The sequence below is a fragment of the Polyergus mexicanus genome, unplaced genomic scaffold, assembly GCF_030449975.1.
Source record: "Polyergus mexicanus isolate NDT 795.1 unplaced genomic scaffold, iyPolMexi1.0 SCAF_13, whole genome shotgun sequence".
Taxonomy (NCBI): Eukaryota; Metazoa; Arthropoda; class Insecta; order Hymenoptera; family Formicidae; genus Polyergus; species Polyergus mexicanus.
In genome coordinates this window covers 3,451,844-3,470,845 of record NW_027223333.1, presented here as the reverse complement: position 1 = coordinate 3,470,845, position 19,002 = coordinate 3,451,844, and the positions used below count along the sequence as shown (strand labels likewise).

The following is a 19,002-nucleotide window of genomic DNA, read 5'->3' as shown; positions in this document are numbered from 1 at the left end:
TGCAGATAGAGCACATGAAATCGAGAAAAAAAGTCCTTTACCATTTTTTTCTATAATACTTAATAAAAGAGTTATTATTGAATAAAGTCTGGCTAATCAGCGCTGTGAAGTGTACAGCGGCGCATACTATCAGACGTATGGCTCATCGACGTGCGCCCAGCTAAAGATTGGCGCTGATTGGCCAAACTTTATTCAATAATAACTCTTTTATTAAGTGTTATAGAAAAAAATGGTAAAAACCATGAAAAATCTATAAAAATTATAGTTTCTTACGTTTATCTCAATAAATACGAAAAATCATGATAAATGTGTGTTTTAGACAAAAGTTTTAGATCTCACAGAGATAAACATTTTACGTTTTATACATTTTTACCGTACGAATAATAGTTTTCAAGGAAATCAAAGTTAAACATATATCTCAAACCAATTGCTGTATAGATGAAACTACAAAGACTGTCAGTACTGCGTAGAAGTCCCAATATATAACCTAGCTTTGCGTCGAAAGTTGCAATCCCATGTGGAACCTTGCTTCGCATGGGAAAGTGTATGCGTTGAAACAGTGAGTTCCGCCCCCCCCCCCCACTGCGGGGGGCTCCACTACCAAAAAACTAGACAAATAGGTTTGTGTGGAACCTCGTTTTGCGTAGAAAGTTGCAAACCCATGTGGAATTGTATACGTACTGCAAAATACATGCTTAGATGGGAGGACAAATATAAGATTTAGAGTTCATCGTTTTTGTCGAAAACTATCACTCGTATAGTAAAAATGAATAGGACATAAAATGTTTATCTCTGTGAGATCTAAAACTTTTGTCTAAAACATTTATTATGATTTTCCGTATTTACTGAGATAAGCGTACAAAATTATAATTTTTATGGGTTTTTCATGGTTTTCACCATGAAAATCAAATAGTCGCCTTTTCACTATAATATTCGTAATCAGCGCATCAAAATACATAAGGATACTGAGTTTAAAAAATATTGGGAGTGAGTACTTTTCGGAATTACACTTTTTTTACATTATTTTGCCCAATTATTCTGTTTTATATAATCCACAATACATAAAATGTTTCTTGTACGAATATCGGTAGACGATCCCGCATTAATTTCATGCTTATAAAGCTATGAAATAGTTTTTGACCGACCATACGATCTCGCGATATCTCGAGAATCTCCGGTTAACAGATGCATGAAATGCATCTGTTAACAATATTTGCACTTTTACATTATTATTATTATATAATCACGAAATGCAAGCACTTACTTTTAATTATCATTTTAATTATCTTATTGTTAGCGAAATAGAAAAATCTAGAAATCTAAAATTTTTAAATCGATGAATAAAAAAAATCTAAGTTGATTAACAAATAAAATTTCGCACAAAGTCTTAAATTCGTGCGAATAAAATTGTACTATCGAATATTCTCGATATTTGGATCAATATTTTTGTTCTCGTTATAATCATGTATATGTCGAGTGAACTAACGCTACTTATTCACAGCGGTTGGTCTTCCACTGTTTTTATGAAAGACCAACGCGATTACTGGATAAGAAAAGAACGGCACGTGCCAACGCGGTGACACGACGCACTTCGGGTGGCCGTTTGTACACGTGCTTCTATTTATTTTGGAGTAATCTTTTCGCATATACATAGGCACAATCTGTATAGTTCTAGCGTGAATAATATATATACGAAAATCACGATAACTATCCATATGTATAATATATCTCATAAATTTTTACATATATATATATATATATATATATATTTATTTATTTATTTTATTTATTTATTTTACTTATTTTATTTATTTTATTTATTCATTTTATTTATTTATTTATTTTATTTATTTATTTTATTTATTTATTTTATTTATTTACTTTGTTTATTTAATGTAATATAAATGTAATATAAATGAACAAACGAGATACATAGAAATATAAATAAATTAATTTAAATTCAGTCGCTATAATCGAGCTACATAATTATGTTAATATTTGGAATATTTTTACATCGACTCGATAATATGATACGAAAAAAGTCATCATGCTGACACAGTGAATTGCCTTCGCTAGCAAATGAAGTGCGACATTCCAGAAGCGAATATCGGATAGAAAATACGAGCGAAATGCGAGTTTCGACAGCTCGAGTTCATGCACACACTTCCGCTTTATTTCGCGTCTGGCTCTTTCATCATCCATAATTCAAGATATATGTATTATTCCGTTTTCAATAATCCGTAAAAAATGATGTTTGAAAAAAAAAACATTGCAATGCGTGTAGCACTCTATAAAGTGTTTTTATTACGAATGGTCAAGTTGTAATCGTAAATCATTAAAAGTCAATCTTAATAAAAATTTAATCAAAGATTATGAAATAATTATGAAGATATTAGAGACTAAAATAAAACTTCAAGAGTTTATTAATTAAATCGAGTTATTTAATAAATTGACAATCATATATTAATATTAAATGTATGTTATTATTATTTGCATCATATATTCTTTCATTACATAATTTTAAAAAATGGATTTTAATTAAAAAATTTTTAATCTTGATTATTAAAAAATTGCTAAACGTTATAAAAATGCTAAATGCTAAACGTTAAAAAAATATAAACATGCCGTTCTCGTCTCATCGAAGATGATATCAACGCGGAAAAGATTGAACATCCTGCATACTCATAAAATTTTCCATTGTCCAGTATGCATCATGCTTATCTTTTTTTGCATAATCAATTAAAAGCGTCATAAATGTTCTCGTTTATTTACTTATTTATAAAAATAATTTTCTATGTGTACACTTTAATCTTCTGATTCAGTATTTGAATATGCATCTCGTGTGATTGTGCTTATGGCGATGTAAAAAAGTATACGCTCGAATGCACAAAAATAAGAATCATCCCGTCAAGAACAACAGCGAAAGGGTGACGAGTAATTCGTTGGAAAAACACTGCTGAATACATGTCGTTCTTTCACACTTTGTCTTTATAATCAGCCGAGATTGAAGAAAGAACGAAAATCTCAAAGAAGGATTATATCATTCTAAAATTGCGCTTATTACAATACTTCGTCGTAATGTACATGATTTGTTAATCGTGATTATACCTATTAATGTTTTTTATTTTATTATTAATATTACTTATTTTATCATATTTTACAATTTTTATAAAATATATATTTTGTAATTTATAATTTATAATTTTTTATTTTATTATTTTATTATTAATTTTATTTATTAATTTTAAAATTACAGCAAAATGTTTTATTATTTCAAAATAATTACATTTCTTAACATCGAGAATTTCGAATATTTGCAAAAGATACAATTTTTATAACAAAAAGCAAAAAATAATTAATCGGAAAAAAATTGGATTAAGAAAAGGAAAACAAGAACATAAATAAAGAAACTGTATTTAAAATAAGATATTACGTGTGAGAAATAAATAGCATGACAAGCATAAGTGAAATTAATGGATATTAAATATTAAGCGTGACAAATGTACAATATACATATCAATGAGTACGTATAAAGCTGTAAAAAAAATTAATTACAAATCATTTAATTCTTTCCAAGAAATATTTTTCGCGCGTAAAAAGGAAAAGTGATCTCTGTCTGCAAGCAACATGTCGTATTATATTTTATCGACTTTAAAGTGTGATGATTCATCACGCCATGGGGGTGACACGCTTTTGAAATGGCCCTTATACAATATATCGTTCGCATACAATTTTACTATACAGGATGTAGGAAAGGGTTGTGCCTCTCGCACACCGGTAATGCGATCAATAAGATAATTGAAGACTTTCTCGACATGATCGAAGCGGAAAAGAACAATTCCGCTATCTCGCTCGTAGTAACGTAAGGTCATTATTTTTAAAATGCAGCCTTCATCTTCGTTCTCGCAATTTTATTATACATATCTGCATAAACACGAAAAAAAAGAATATTTTTATGTCTTAACATTAGATATATCAGCATATACAATAGCTAAGACCTGAATGAAAACCTATTAAAGTGAAATCAATTCGATATTAAAAATAAAAAAATAGTTCCGCCTATTTGCGATTTTAGAGCTTGATTTGCAAAAAACGGAAATTATAACTGCGAAACCGATAATTTATCGCTGAATTTAACTACACTGTATATGTCGATATTCCAATACAACCTGATAAAATGTTTTCGTGCATACCATAGCAAACTCGCTTGTCCGAGATTACACGGGATTCGATAAACCGGTATGACAAAGAGTGCTTTAAAAAAGATCCTAAAAATTTCATATAAAATCTGTAACACCTATTCATTAAGAAAATTATATTAAAAATGGGAATGTTGATTCACCATTATGCTAGCAATCCCATTTCCAAAAAACACAACGAATATCTTACGCACAATTAATTCGAGAAACATTTTAAGATCAAGAACATTATACAATAGCAATTAATTGCTTAGGACCAGTTGTTCCAATTTCTTGATAGATTGATCCATCATTATCCGATTTATCACCCATTAGATAAATCAATAATTGTCAATAATTGTTGTTTCACCTATTGGTAAAATTTATCTCTATGGGTTAAATTATTATTACCAAAAGATAATTTTACTCTGTATTCCAATGACTGTATTAAGGTCTCTATTTATATTGATATTTATCTAATGTGTGATTGGCGGATAAATCTACCAAGAAGTTGGAACAACCGACCCTTAATGTATTTTATTCTTGTAGGCAAGCTAACCAGCGTCACTATCGGCTTGTTTTTCTAAGTTGAACAATGAGCAATAAATTCCTAAATAGTTTATTTTCAGAGAGCAATTAATTCAAGAATCAATTTTATAACAAGCTAGTATTATTATCTTTTTATTTTTAACGATTTTACTTTTACATATTCATAATATGTCTATTCATGATATGTCTATACAATGTGTCTTAATAATTTCAAAATCTGTTTGCAGTACTTTTGAGCACTTAATTAGCAACAAATTCTAGTACAATTCTTTTGGTTTACGATTAGCTGTAAATGTTTTTTGGAAGTGGATGTGCCAGCATAAAGGCAAATTTATCTTTAATATCATTTTCTTACCAGAAAGCTAATAGAGAGCTAGAAGCTGTAAATTCGCACTTAGAACAATAAATTAGCAGCAAATTGACACTTAATTACAAAATATATCCGAACCTGATTTTTCGTGTGTAAGTGGGGGGTAGAAAATTAATATAGGTAATTATGACTTATAATATATACCTGTATAATTACATTTTATACGTATACATAAACAATATATATATATATATATATAATCGATGAGATTTAAAAAGAAATAAAAATAATGATAATTTAATTAAACTTTTTTATATTATGATTATGCAGTCTTTTTAAAGAATATAAAACGTTTTAATCATAATTATTTATATATATATGTAATTATGATTAAACGTTTTATATTCTTTAAAAAGACTGCATAATCATAATATAAAAAAGTTTAATTAAATTATCATTATTTTTATTTTTTTTTTAAATCTCGTCGATTAATATGAAAGTCATTAAATAGGTAAGATTTATTGACCTTCCATTGACAAACATATTCAATCTTGTGGTATTCATCATTATAAAATCGTTTCATTGATAATAAAAGTTCTATCACAAAGAAATGTGCTATCGGTCGTAAATGGATTAAAATTCCATTAAAAATAAATCACTAAATATACATTTATTATTATGTCACTTATAAAAATTCGACAACAGCTTATTTCCCGATATCGTTTCTGATAGTAAAAAGTTGTTATCATATAATTGTAGAGTCTTTCGAAATCGCAGTGGTGAGAGAAGAAAATGCTTTCGGAAACAGTAGTTCACAAACAGGTTACAAGCGCTCGCACCGATCAACTGTGAAAAGTCTATCATAAAGAATAGAATACAATATCAAGTAGCAACGAGATTCTCCAATTGTATTTGCAAAAACTGTAGCAAACATGTCTGCGATTTCTCTTATTCATCTCCACACGAAATAAAATATAATTAAAAAGATCGCAAAATTTGTTGATGATGACACAAAAGATAAATATCGCCAAAAAATGAAGCTATTAGAGAATGTTTACATACAGAGATTGGCTGTCTCTCCTGCCACCCTTCTTCCCTCATCCCTATTTACTTTATAATGTATATAATATAGATTTGGATTAGACTTCTAAATTATAAGTAACACTTGTTATCTGTGATTTGTGTGTCTCAAATAAGTTATTTCATAATACTGCGAAATGCAATATTATTTAAATTTCTTAGTTACAGAAATTGTTGCTAATAATTTTCGAATTTTTATATTAGGTTTATAATATCGTAAAACTTTATTATTTATTAATCATTGTATAATTGAAAGGAACTATTTATTAATCATTGTATAATTTTTTGTTATCTCATTTTCAATAAACCTTGTTGTTTCTTTTATCGATATCGCTATCTATGTTTACAATTGCCCCAACAGTGTTAAAAAAAAATATTATTAAATTGATCAAGTATGTACGCTACATCTCCGCGCGCTGGTCATATATTATCAGCGAGTAATAATATTTAATCTATATATCATAAAATTTTATTCAACTGCATTGTCCAAAGATGCATAAACGAAAATAACATATTGATAAAACTTCTACAAATTGCTACAATTGCTGCGTCACATCATACATAAACGAACATTAAATGTAAAATATATTTGTTCGTTTAATTAATGGTTCAATTAATTTTGTTGTAATCCAATGTAATTATATAATTTAATAAAATCAAAATTTTTTAAGGAAACAAAAATTTTTAAATATGAAATATAAAAGATAAATTTGAATTTGAGGAATTTGTTTAATAACACGGAATTTGAATTATTATAATAATAATTATATTATATTATTCGTAATAATGTATAATTTACATTAATTACATTATTTAAATAATTTACTTTTAAATTTCAAATTTAAGTTTGATTAATTAAATAAAGCTATGTGTGTTAACGAAAAAAAGGTATGCATAAATTTTTATAACAATGTGGATATTTCGACACAATAAAAGTTGTAGCGCTGTTTGAAATGAATACAATGATATATGATTTAATGTAAATATTTTACATATTATACGAGTTTTATGAGCTTAAGATATCGTGGGCGACGTCTACCTTTTCATTTTCGGCCCTGCAATATGGACAACTTCTAAGTCGAGATCATTTGATCTTATGATCATTTGATCTTATGATCAAATGACACACGTCAATCTCTAACATACGAATGAGAAGTGAGAGATCGGCATATTCCACCTCACTAATTAACCTAACGCCAAATATGATTCATCCCAAAAGGACGTTTTCGATTACAGTTCTGATTCACAGGTGCGCAGAAGGCGCGGACCAGCACCTGTGATTGACAGGGCGGCGATAACCTGCGCGACTTCTACAGGGGTTGCGTTCGAAAGTTTACTTCTTGGATATAGAATAGCTTTCAATTAACCAATAGGTAAGAACGAAAGAAACAAAAACTTCTTTTGTTCTGATCGGTCAATCAAATGCTATTCTACTCTAAGGAGTGAATTTGGGAACGTAATCTAGAGAGTAGGTAGGTTTCCACATTGATAAAACCGGCGATCGATAAGAAACCGCGTGCGGTAGCTAAGACCGCAGAAAACAGAGGAAAGTGCGTTATCACTCTGGCGTAAGATCCGAGAATTTTTCATGAAGATACAAGATACAACAATATACTCACCGCTTGAAATTGCTCCAATAACTCCTGCCGGTCGTCGATCGTAGTGGCCATGTTTGTCCGAATATATAATCCTTCCGCCTTTCCTTTCTCCACGACAGCGACCTCGGTGCTTCTCTGTCACCCTTTCACACCCGCCCGGTCTCTCTCTCTCTCTCTCTCTCTCTCTCTCTCACTCTCTCTCTCACTTCCTCTTTCGAATCGTTTGTCCCTCTCGAACGCCGGCGATTCGCGTATATGCTCTGTACACACCGTGACACAATACAGCTCCGGAACGTGCGACAGCACTCTCAATAGTCACAATCGGCGATTTTCTTATTCAATGTCGTCGCGCAAATACGAACGCACGATACCTGATACTGACTAGAAACGACTCGGTTGTGAGTTGCGATGCGCGTTTCGGAAAAAATGTTTTTGGGACTCAGCGATCTCAACCAGCTGAAATTAAGCGCGTGACAACATCCCACTCGTTCGAAGTCGCAACCAACACTGGCTGACACTGGCGTCTGGCGTAGATAGTAGGTAGTAGGTAGGTAGGAATATAGAAATAAGGAATAGCATACACACACACAGCGCGCCAGCGGTCCGACCGTCACCGAGAACGCACGAATATATCCGAATCGCTCAGCGTCAGTTTGACTGGATTGACATATGTCGGTCCCCGAATTTGCACACTTTCGTTCCGTACACACAAAAAGTACATTAAATTTCATTTAACAAATGCACTCAAAAATGAAATTAGTTGTTGAATTATTATTATCTAATTTAATTATTACGTATCTATATTCTATATTACGTACATATATATATACATACATACATATATATATATATATATATATATATATATATATATATATATATATATATATATAATATTATATAATATTATACAGTGTGTTCGAAAAGTCCCGGACCTGTTTTTTTCGGAAAATACGCATCGGACAAAAAAATGTTTGCAACAAAAGTTGTATGATTTCGAAGAGGCTATAAGATGATACCATTGGTTTGACCTTGGATGGCATCGTTAAAGTCAAGTCAAAGACACCTTTAATTTCTTAAATGGAATCTCCTATTTTTTATTACATATTCTTATAACTTACCTCGAGAGCTTTCCAAAACACTATAATAAAGTATTTTTTCATTAAGTACTTTTTGAGTTATTTTATATTTTAATCTGACATATTTTGATATAAAAAATAAAATATCTCGTAAAATATTTAGCTTTTCATAATCTTACCGTAATACTTCTATGTACAGAATAATGAGACAAATCAATTAGTATAAAAAAAAATTGTTTTTAAGAAAATTATTTATAATGTATTTTTTTAAACAATTATTTGTTTTTTTTTGGCACTAATTAATTTATCTTATTATTCTGTACATAGAAGTATTATGGTAAAATTATCGAAAACTGAATATTTTACAAAATATTTTATTTTTTATATCAAAATATATCAGAATAAGATAAAAAATAACTCAAAAAGTACTTAATGAAAAAATAGTTTATTATAATGTTTTGGAAAACTCTCAAGATGGGCTACAAAAATATGCAATAAAAAATATAGTATTCCATTTAAAAAATTAAATGTGACCTTCGTGTGACTTTCAAATAACTCTTTAAGGTCAAACCAATGACATCATCTTATAGCCCCCTCGAAACCATGCAACTTTTGTAGCAAACATTTTTTTATCCGATGCGTATCTTCCGTGAAAAACAGGTAGTCCGGGACTTTTCAAACACACTGTATAACTGAGCGTCCCTAAAAAAAGAAGGGTCTTTTAATAACAAATTTTTTGAATTTGAAAACAATTTTTCTTTAGCGAAAATGTCGAGAAATTAATAATTTTTGAGTTATAAGCGATCGTGAAAAAGAAGTTTTTCACGAACTAAATTTTTTGCAGAAAAAGCACAAAAGAGAGGGGAGATAGGAAAAAGAAGGTAAGAGGGAAAGAAGGAGAGTAGAGAGATAGAGAGATAGAGATAGATACATAGAAAAAGAGAGAGAGAGAATTAATAAATTAACAAATTTATTAAATAATTCTATATACAAAATGTTCTGGAACTATCAGATATTTTCTTTTAATAACAAATTTTCTGGTCAATTTGGAGACAATTTTTCCGCGACAAAAATGTCGAGAAAAATTATCATAATATTTTGCAAGTTTTCAATTTTTTGATTTTAGGTGGAGTTTACTTTAATAGAGAGCACTTTTAGTTTAAGATTTAGCTACAAAAATACACACATAATGAAAAAAGTTATTAAATGTCTTTTTAATGCAAATTATTTAATAATCCGGTGTAATATATATATTGTATATATACATATATATATATATATATATATATATATATATATTGTATATATATATATGATACCGGATTATTAAATAATTTGTATTAAAAAGACACTTAATAACGCGTTTTCAGAACGTGTCGTCGTATTAAACTAAAAATTTATGTCTCGAGCATTTTCCTGTTTCGTCGCCTCTCTTTATTGACATTCTATCTCTCTCATTCGTTACATGAATACACTTCCGCGGACATTGACCTCTTTTAAATAATGAGAGAGAGATAAACTGAATTCCTTCTGAATTTTCTAAAGATGTCGACTCCCGCAATTATTTTTTAAGTTTTTTTCAAAAAACGCTTACACAAGAGTATTAATATAAAAATATAAAATATAAAATAGCTTTAACACAAAAGAGTAGAAGTACGGGAAAAAATAAAAACGTAGCATGAAAAAAATTTATTAAAAAAAGCCAAAATGGTCGCGTTACATCTAGAAAACATATATTTTTCTAATATAAATTATAGTTGACAAAACTTTAAGAAGAGATATCTTTTAAATTTTAAATTTTATAATGCCTAAATAATAATGAATAAACAATAAGAAAATATTACCAAAGAGAAACAATAATAGATATCGAGCAAATGAGAAAGAGAGAGAGGGGAGAGGAGAGAGAAAGAGAGAGGGAAGGAGGGGCGAGAGAGAGGGGAGATAGAAGGAGTGAGAGGAAGAGCGAGAGGGGTGAGGCTGGGAGCGGGAGGATGGGAGGAAGGGAGGAAGAAGAAGGCGCGAGGGGGAGGGAGAAGAGCGGTATATAGAGGGAGGGAAAGAGGGAAGGTAGAGAGCCTTTAGGAGAGAGAGACGGGTCATGTGACCAGCTATTTCGTGGTTGGTTGGGATAATATATGCCGATTTGGTCATTGCGACGCTAATGCAGAGCAGATGGGATACGAATTCTTGGACCGAAGATATCGGGCGCGCGTGCATACACATACACACATACACGGTGGGGTGCAAGGGGGATCTTCGGCCCCCATTCTGCACCCTCCCCGCCAGTAGGCAGGGTGGACCTCGCTTTACAATGTAGCATGTACTTTATAAGTTATAAAGAGAGGTCTATCCTGCCTGCCGGCGTGGTAGGGATGGGAGGGGGGCCGAAGGCCTTCCTTGCACCCCCTTCCCGTGTGTGTCTGGGTGTGTGTGTGCGCGCGCGTGTTTCCTGTTCATGCATGTACTTTGGTATATTTCAAACTTTTTTTGTTAATAACTTTTTAATAAACAACGAGCGACAATAAATTACTAGAAATTTACTCATTGTCAGAATTATGTCCTTCACAACATATATCAAGGTCAAGTTCATTGAGGCTAGGTAGAGAGCCTCTAGGAGAGAAAGGCGCCAACCCAACCAGCCTTTTCCTGATTGGCTAGCATAATATATTTGGTCGTTGCGACGCCAATGCAGAGCAAATGGGATACGAATTCTCGGACCAAAAATATCAAATATGTAGGGTTATATTACGCATTATATTTTGTAATATGCGTAATATAACCTTAAACATTTGATATCGTTGGTCCGAGAATTCGTATCCCATTTGCTCTGCATTGGCGTCGCAATGACCAAATCGACACATATTATGCCAGCCAATCACGAAATGGCTGATCACATAACTCGTTGGCGCCTCTCTTTGCTCGAGGCTCTCTAGAAGAGGGGAGAGAAAAGGGAGGGGTGTGGGAAGAGAGGGCGAAGGGGAGGGGTGGGGTTGAGGGAGGGAGGGATGGAGAGGAGGAGAGAGCGGTGAGGGAGGGAGGAAGAAGAGAGAGGGACAGAGAGGGAGGAAGGGAGAGAGAGAGAAAGAGATTATGAAATAATATCAAGGATAAGATTAAGTAATACCAGGTAGCTCAAAGTGTGCGTGCGTGCGTGCATGCATGCGTGCGTGCGTGCGTGCGTGCGACATTTAAATTGAGACGTCTAAATATATAAGAAATAAAGCAAAATGAAAAGAAATGTTTCAGATAAAAATTGTAAAGCTTTTATAAATTTTTAAAGGGGACGTGCTATTGGTTTGACCTTCGGGTGGAGCGTCAAAGGTAAATGAAGATCAACTTCTTTATTTTAATGGAACCCTAATTTTTTAAACACCTAATTTGTAGCCTTTCTCGCGAATTCAATGACCATACACTCAAGGTTATTCGAGATCAACTATAGAGTTCATAAATATTTTTCTATTCCGTTGAACATAAATATCTTATTAACAACAACAAGAGGTTAAATCTGAGATCAAATAAGAATTCTTCATAAATTGAATTTATTAAAAGATTTTTCAACGATAAAACACATCTTCAAAAAGATTTTGAAATCAACGGGGAAGTGAAGGCCTCTCCTGTTTTTTATGAAAGTTTTTTTCTTCCCCCTTTACATGTAAGGGATAAATGGTTCATTAATTTATTGTCAAAAGAGATTCCTAATGAAGAGTTCGTAAATTATTACAACTAGGAGATGGTTTCAGCTTACCTACGATTTCTAATAAAGATAGAATGATCACTGAGTTTCAAATACATCGAATATAATTTATGGAAGAAATTCTCAATGACGCTAACACATATACGATGGTCAAACGCAATCCAGTCAACAACATTATTACAAATTTACATTCTCTGTTAATGAGATGGAAAGATCGGGAATTTATTAACAATTCGACTTATAATCAATTAAGTTCCTCCATAGCTTTGTTACCGAGAACCTATGGGCTGCCAAAGATACATAAACAGGATCGTTCTCTCAGGATCATTGTTTCCTTCATCAACAGTCCGCTATATTCTCTGGCATCTTTTTTGAATAATAATAATTTAAAAAAGTATGGTAATTATTTACATTAACGGACACCTCGCCGATGACCTTGACTTTGACATATGTTGTCAAGGATATAATCCTGAGTAACTTTTTCTTATAACTTAATCGGTGGTCATTGTTTATTAAAAAGTTATCAACAAATAAAGTTTGAGAAATAAAACATCATTTTTACATGAGTTTGTAATTTCCACGCAAGAAGCGAGATCCATCTGCATCAAAACGTTGTATAACTCAAATCAAATTTTCAGAAATAGGTTTGGGTTAGGTTATATCTTCCGGAAGTGGAGCCCTCCCGTAGGGGGTGGCAGAACCCACTGCGCTCACGCATACACTTTCCCATTCACACAACAATCGTGAGATGAATCTCGCTTCGCATTGTAAAGTATATGCGCGGACACAGTGGGTTCCGCCCCTCTCCCCCTCCTACGGGGGGCATCACTTTTTGAAGATATAATCTAACTCAAACCTATTTCTGATATAAAACTAAAATTTGATTCAAGTTACGTTATATAACCAAAACCAAATTTTCATTTCAAAGCTTCAAACTTTAACTTTAAAATGTCTCAGAAATTATAAGAGACCGCCGATTAAGTTATAAGGAAAAGTTACTCACAGGGTCATGTCCTTGACAACATATATCAAGATCAAGGTCATTGGTGAGGTGTCCGTTAATGTAAATAATTACCAAAGGTATTTCCCCACCACCTAGTTATGTACTCAATAGCTTTCAACTTATTGAGAAATTATCTAAGGTACAGTTGGAGGAACACTACGAACTCATTTCTCTCAACGCTTTTCACAATTATTCCACTGGACTTGTAGCGGGATTCGGTAACTTGCTATCGATAATTTTCGATATCGTTAACTAGCGACAGCCAATAGCAAGGACAATCCGGATGAAAAGCGCAACTCTCATAGGCTATCGCTCGCTAACGACAACGATAATCGTCGCTAAGACGTTAGAAAATCCGGCTATTGGTTATTTTTGGCATTAGAAAGATGGAGTTTGATTTCCTCTAACACAGACATTCCGTTGGATGAATTTGTGGTGGCTCTGAGGCTGATCTTAAACTCTACGTATTTTACATTTAATGGAAAGATTTATAAGCAACCCATGGGCACACCCATGGGCTCCTCTTTGTCTCCGATCATCTCCGATGCAATTTTAGAGGATCTTGAGAATAAGACCTTAAAAGAACTTCCTATTAATGTACTCTTCTACTTCAGATACGTAAATGATATAGCTTTAGCTGTTCCTTCTGCATTTTTCGAGTATGTGTTGGATATTTTCAATTCTTTTCGCTCGAGAATTCAACTCACGATGGAGGTGGGCCTCAATAGAACTTCGAATTTTTTAGACATCACCATCATTGCCAAAAGAGATTATCTTATATTTGATTGGTACCATAAACCAACATTTTCGAGCAGATATTTAAATTATCGCTCTCAACATCTCCTCTGCCATAAAAAAGGTGCAATAATTAGTCTTGTAGATAGAATTTTTTTCTCTAACATCCCATTTTCACTCAAAAAGATCTTAAATTCATTATTGACATTTTTCGAAATAACAATTATCCTTTTAAATTCATTTTTGAAACAATTAATTTAAGACTTAAACATCTTTTACAACATAAATACAATACTACAATAGGGAATAACGTAGATTCTGACTCTAGACAGATTTTTCTACTACCTTATATTAAATCGATGTCTGAGAAATTTAAACCTTTTACGACGAATGCTGATCTATTTAACTTACCTCCGTCTTGATAATTTCAAAGGTTTTATTAAAGGGCATAAAGATCCTCTTCCACATTCACATTCTAACAACGTGATGTATAGGATTAATTGTGCTGACTGCGAAGCATCGTACGGTCAAACTAAAAGATTTTTAAAAACAAGAATTGCTGAACATCGCAATCACATCTTTAGATCCTGTCCACAGAGTTCCGTGATCACAGATCACAAAATCGAAAAAACCTGTGATTTTGATTGGAATAATATATGGGTTTTGGATAACGAACCTTGTTACCATCGGAGGCTCACATCGGAAATGCTACACATAAAAAAACAGAAATGTTCCTTAAATCTCCAAAGCGACACGGAATTGTTAAACCTTTCCTATTTTCCAATCATAGAGAATCTAAAAAAGCATTAATTTGGACATCTAAGTCGTCATTTATCTCCCTTATTATGCTTCGTTTGTCTCTATTTTGTTTATTGTTTATGCCGCTTATTTTCGCGACAGTCTTAGACAAAATTTGTCATGTGACGGTCATGTACTATCGAGATTTTTTTATCCTTTCTCCATCAGTAAGTCTCAAGTATTATTGTTATTTTAAGCATTTTCCACCACATTTAAACATTTTTTAGAAGTTCCATGGTTTATATTTGTTACCCGCAAGTTTTTGGAACATCTATGTGGTAGACAATACGTTCTTTGGGAGGCCGTTGAAGGGATTTCGATTTTAGTAACAACACACACACACACAAACGCAACACTGACCGTCTACGTATATATATTTTATTCCTGAACCATGGTTTTTCATAGTACTTAGAATTTTTGACCGCTACCCATTACATTAATTTTTAATCTTATTTTATACACTGAAGAAAGTCCAGATTGGGACAGAATCATTTGATTAACATCTTTAATCATCTTGACCTTTATATTGTGATTAGTATTATTTATTATTTATACGATTATATTATTTATTTGTTCTAATTATTTATACGATTATTTTTTTATTGTTTCTGATTAAATGTTCATTAAATTGTCAATGCACTAATTATGTTTATATAAGAACAATGTTTATTTGCTCCTTTAGCTCTGTTTACATACTTATAAATATTTCCATCTTCTAAACATTTTTTCTAAACCCAATAAAAACGAAGAACTTGATGGAACATTAATTTTTCCACATTTTAACCAAGTAAACTGTTCTTATTTAATTAACAAATTTAAGGGACTTCCGGTTGGACGTGAGAGAGGTGTGTATGAGCGGGAGAGGCAGTGAGAGTAAAGTTAAAAATTCTGAGAGGTAAAAGGTGAGCAATAGAAGAGGAAGTAAGTGGAGAGCAAGAGAAAACGGTGGAGAAGACGGAGAAAAGGAGGCAAAGAGGAAAGGAAGAGAGAACAGAAGATAAAGAAAGATAGGATTGTAGTGGAGAAGAAAAGTTAGGAAGTATCGTGATACGGGTAAAAAAGAATAGAGAAGAAAGCTCAGAAAAAGGACTACAGATGGCGCCAATGAGTGGGAAGCAGACAGTAAGCAAGAGTAAGAGTAAGGGAGAAGAAAAATCACTAGACAAATACATTACAGGAGGGGAAGAAATATGGAGGAGAGGTTTAGAAAAAATAATAATGGAAATAGAGGTTTTGAGAAAAGAAATGAGAGAGGAAATGGAAGGAATGAAGGAACAAATGATAGAAAAAAGGAAAGCAAGAGAGGAAGAGAGAAAAAGAGAGAAAGAAGAATGGAGACGAGAGAAGAAAATATTAGAGAAGAGAATAGTAGCGTTGGAATGGATTAACGAGAAAAAGGAGAGAAAAGATAAAAAGAACGATATAGTAATAAAAGGCGTGAACTGGGAAAGGGAGAAATTGGAGCAGGAGGTAGAAAAATACATAAAGGACAGTTTAAAGGTGAATATAGTGGTAAAAAAAGCAAACAGAATAGAATTGAATGGAAATAGAAATTTAGTAATAGCAGAGATAGACAGATGGGAGCAAAAAAGAGAGATCATGAGTAAGAAGAAAGAGCTGAGGAGGGGTATAATAATAGAAGACGATTTAACAAGGAGAGAAAGGGAGATACAGCAAAAATTAAGAGAAATGGCAAGAAAAGGAAAAGAAAAAGGCGACAATAATACAAAAGTTGGATACAAAAAAATTTACTTGAAGGATAAATGGTACAGATGGAACGAGAAAGGAGAGAAACTGGAGGAAGAAAGAAGAGGAAGAAGAGAATGAGAACACGATAAAAAAGATGGAGAGGAGAAGGAGAACGGTGAAAAAGGTTTAAAAATCTGTTGCAGGAATAACGAACAAATGCGAAGAAACATGGGAATATTTGGAAGAATTTGACATCATAGGATTAACAGAAACGTGGGTAGAGGAAGGAACATGGAAGAAGATCAGTAATAGATTATCTAATAAATATGAATGGAAGTGCATACCGGCAACAAGAGAAAATATAAAAGGAAGGGCGAGAGGAGGAATTATAACAGCAATAAGTAAAGACCTAAAAGAAGTAAAAGTAAGGGAAATAAATAAGGGAGCAATGGAGACAAATTTGATATATAACAAGAATAGATGGAGAGTGATTACGTTATACAGCCAAAACATTGAAGAAACATTAGAGAAGTTAATGGAATTTCTTCCATTAAAAGAGGAAAAAGAAGAATACTTGATGATAGGAGGAGATTTTAATGCAAGAACGGAAGAAGAAGGTGGACCGATAAGAACAGGAGAGAAGGAAGAAGAGGAGTTAAGAAGATCAAAAGATAAAGTAGTAAATAAAGAAGGACGAATAATGATAAACAAAATAAAAGAAAGAGGATGGATGATATTGAATGGAAGTTATGAGAAGGAAGGGGAATGGACATATATTGAAGAAATGGGACCATCAGTCATAGATTACGTTGTAATGAATGAAAAAGCAATAGAAGAAGTTAAGAAAATAGAAGAAGGAAATAGAACAGAGTCGGATCATATACCAGTGGAAGGGGAACTAGAAGGCATAGAAAGAAGAAACAGGAAAAGGAGCGACAGAATAGAGATTGAAAGAAGTGTATGGACAGAAGAAGGAATCGAGTACTATCACGAAAAGTGTGAAGGATGGACATGCACACAGACAAAAAATGGGGAGATATGGAGAGAGATAGAGAATAAAGTAAATAATTCGATATTAAAGATCAGGAAAAAGATTATACCGTGGAAAATAGGAAGGAGAGAATGGCATAGCAAAGAATGGAGAGAGAAAAAAAGAGAGCTAAGAAAAGAACTTAGAAGGATGAAAAAAGGAAAAATCAACCGGGAAGAATATATTGGAAAAAGAAGGGAGTATAAAATATGGTGTGACAATGAAAAAAAGAAACATGAAAAAGAAGAAGAAAAAAAGATTAAACTAATAAGAACAGAAGAAAAGGCATGGAAATATATCAACAAATATAGAAAAAAGAGAGAGAAAATAGATGAGAATATAGATTTGGAAAGTTGGAATTCGCATTTTATGGAGCTATTAGGAGGAACAAAGGAAAGAAGGATAATGGAAGAGGACAGGAGAGAAGAGGAAGGCATAGGAAAGAACAAACAAGAAGTAGAAGAAATAACGAAGGAAGAGCTAATGAAACAACTGAAGAGACTAAAGAGAGGAAAAGCACCAGGAGAAAATGGAATAGAAAATGAAGCTTGGAGATTAATGCCGAAAGAGATAAGAGAAGTTTTCTTAAAACTATTAAACAAAATATGGAAGGAAGGAAGAATGCCAGAAGAATGGAACAAAGGGTTGATCAGTCCAATTTACAAGAAAGGAGAAAAAAGAGACGTAAGGAACTATAGAGGAGTGACACTGATGGATACAGCTAAATTACATAATTAATAAAGAAATTTCGAAGAAAAGAGGAAAAATTTTTGCAATGTTTATAGACCTCAAGGCTGCATTTGATAAGGTGGACAGAAGGAAAATGGGAGAAATGATAAAGAAAGCAGGCATAGGAGAACAGCTAAGAAGAAGAATTATGGAAACATATAAAGAAACAAAGAATAAGGTAAAAGTGGGAAACAGAAGAACAGAGGAGTTTTGGACAGAAAGCGGAGTGAGACAGGGATACCCTATGAGTCCCACGCTGTTCAACATATATATCATGGACTTAGAGGCAGAGAACAGACTGGAGGAATCGTGGTGGGAAAGGAAAAGATGTGGTCAATTACATACGCGGATGATATAGTTATATTGGCAAAAAGCGAGCAAGAGATAAAAGGAATGATGAGAAGACTAAAGAAATATATAGAAAAGAAAGGATTGATTTTAAACACACAAAAGTCAAAAGTGATGGTATTCGAAAAAAGAAAAGGAAGGGCAGGAAAAAGAGAGTGGAAATAGGATGAAGAGAATATAGA

The 19,002-nt window shown here is 32.5% G+C and overlaps 2 protein-coding genes across 2 annotated transcripts in view; one reads left to right on the top strand and one right to left on the bottom strand.

The window, feature by feature from the left end:
- The window catches only part of Fim (plastin-2 Fim), a 105,088-nt gene extending 96,880 nt beyond the window's left edge, over positions 1–8,208 (bottom strand). Inside the window, exon 1 of the mRNA XM_070305949.1 lies at positions 7,737–8,208. Coding sequence (XP_070162050.1) covers positions 7,737–7,787 — 51 coding nt within the window. The 5' untranslated portion in view covers positions 7,788–8,208. The remainder of the gene's footprint in view (positions 1–7,736) is intronic.
- Positions 8,209–16,119: 7,911 nt separating this feature from the next.
- LOC138938951 (golgin subfamily A member 6-like protein 22) lies at positions 16,120–18,481 on the top strand. The gene is made up of 2 exons (XM_070306371.1): positions 16,120–16,651; positions 16,917–18,481. The coding sequence occupies exons 1-2, from the start codon at positions 16,120–16,122 to the stop codon at positions 18,479–18,481; spliced, it is 2,097 nt and encodes a 698-aa protein (XP_070162472.1).
- The last annotated feature ends 521 nt before the right edge of the window (positions 18,482–19,002 follow it).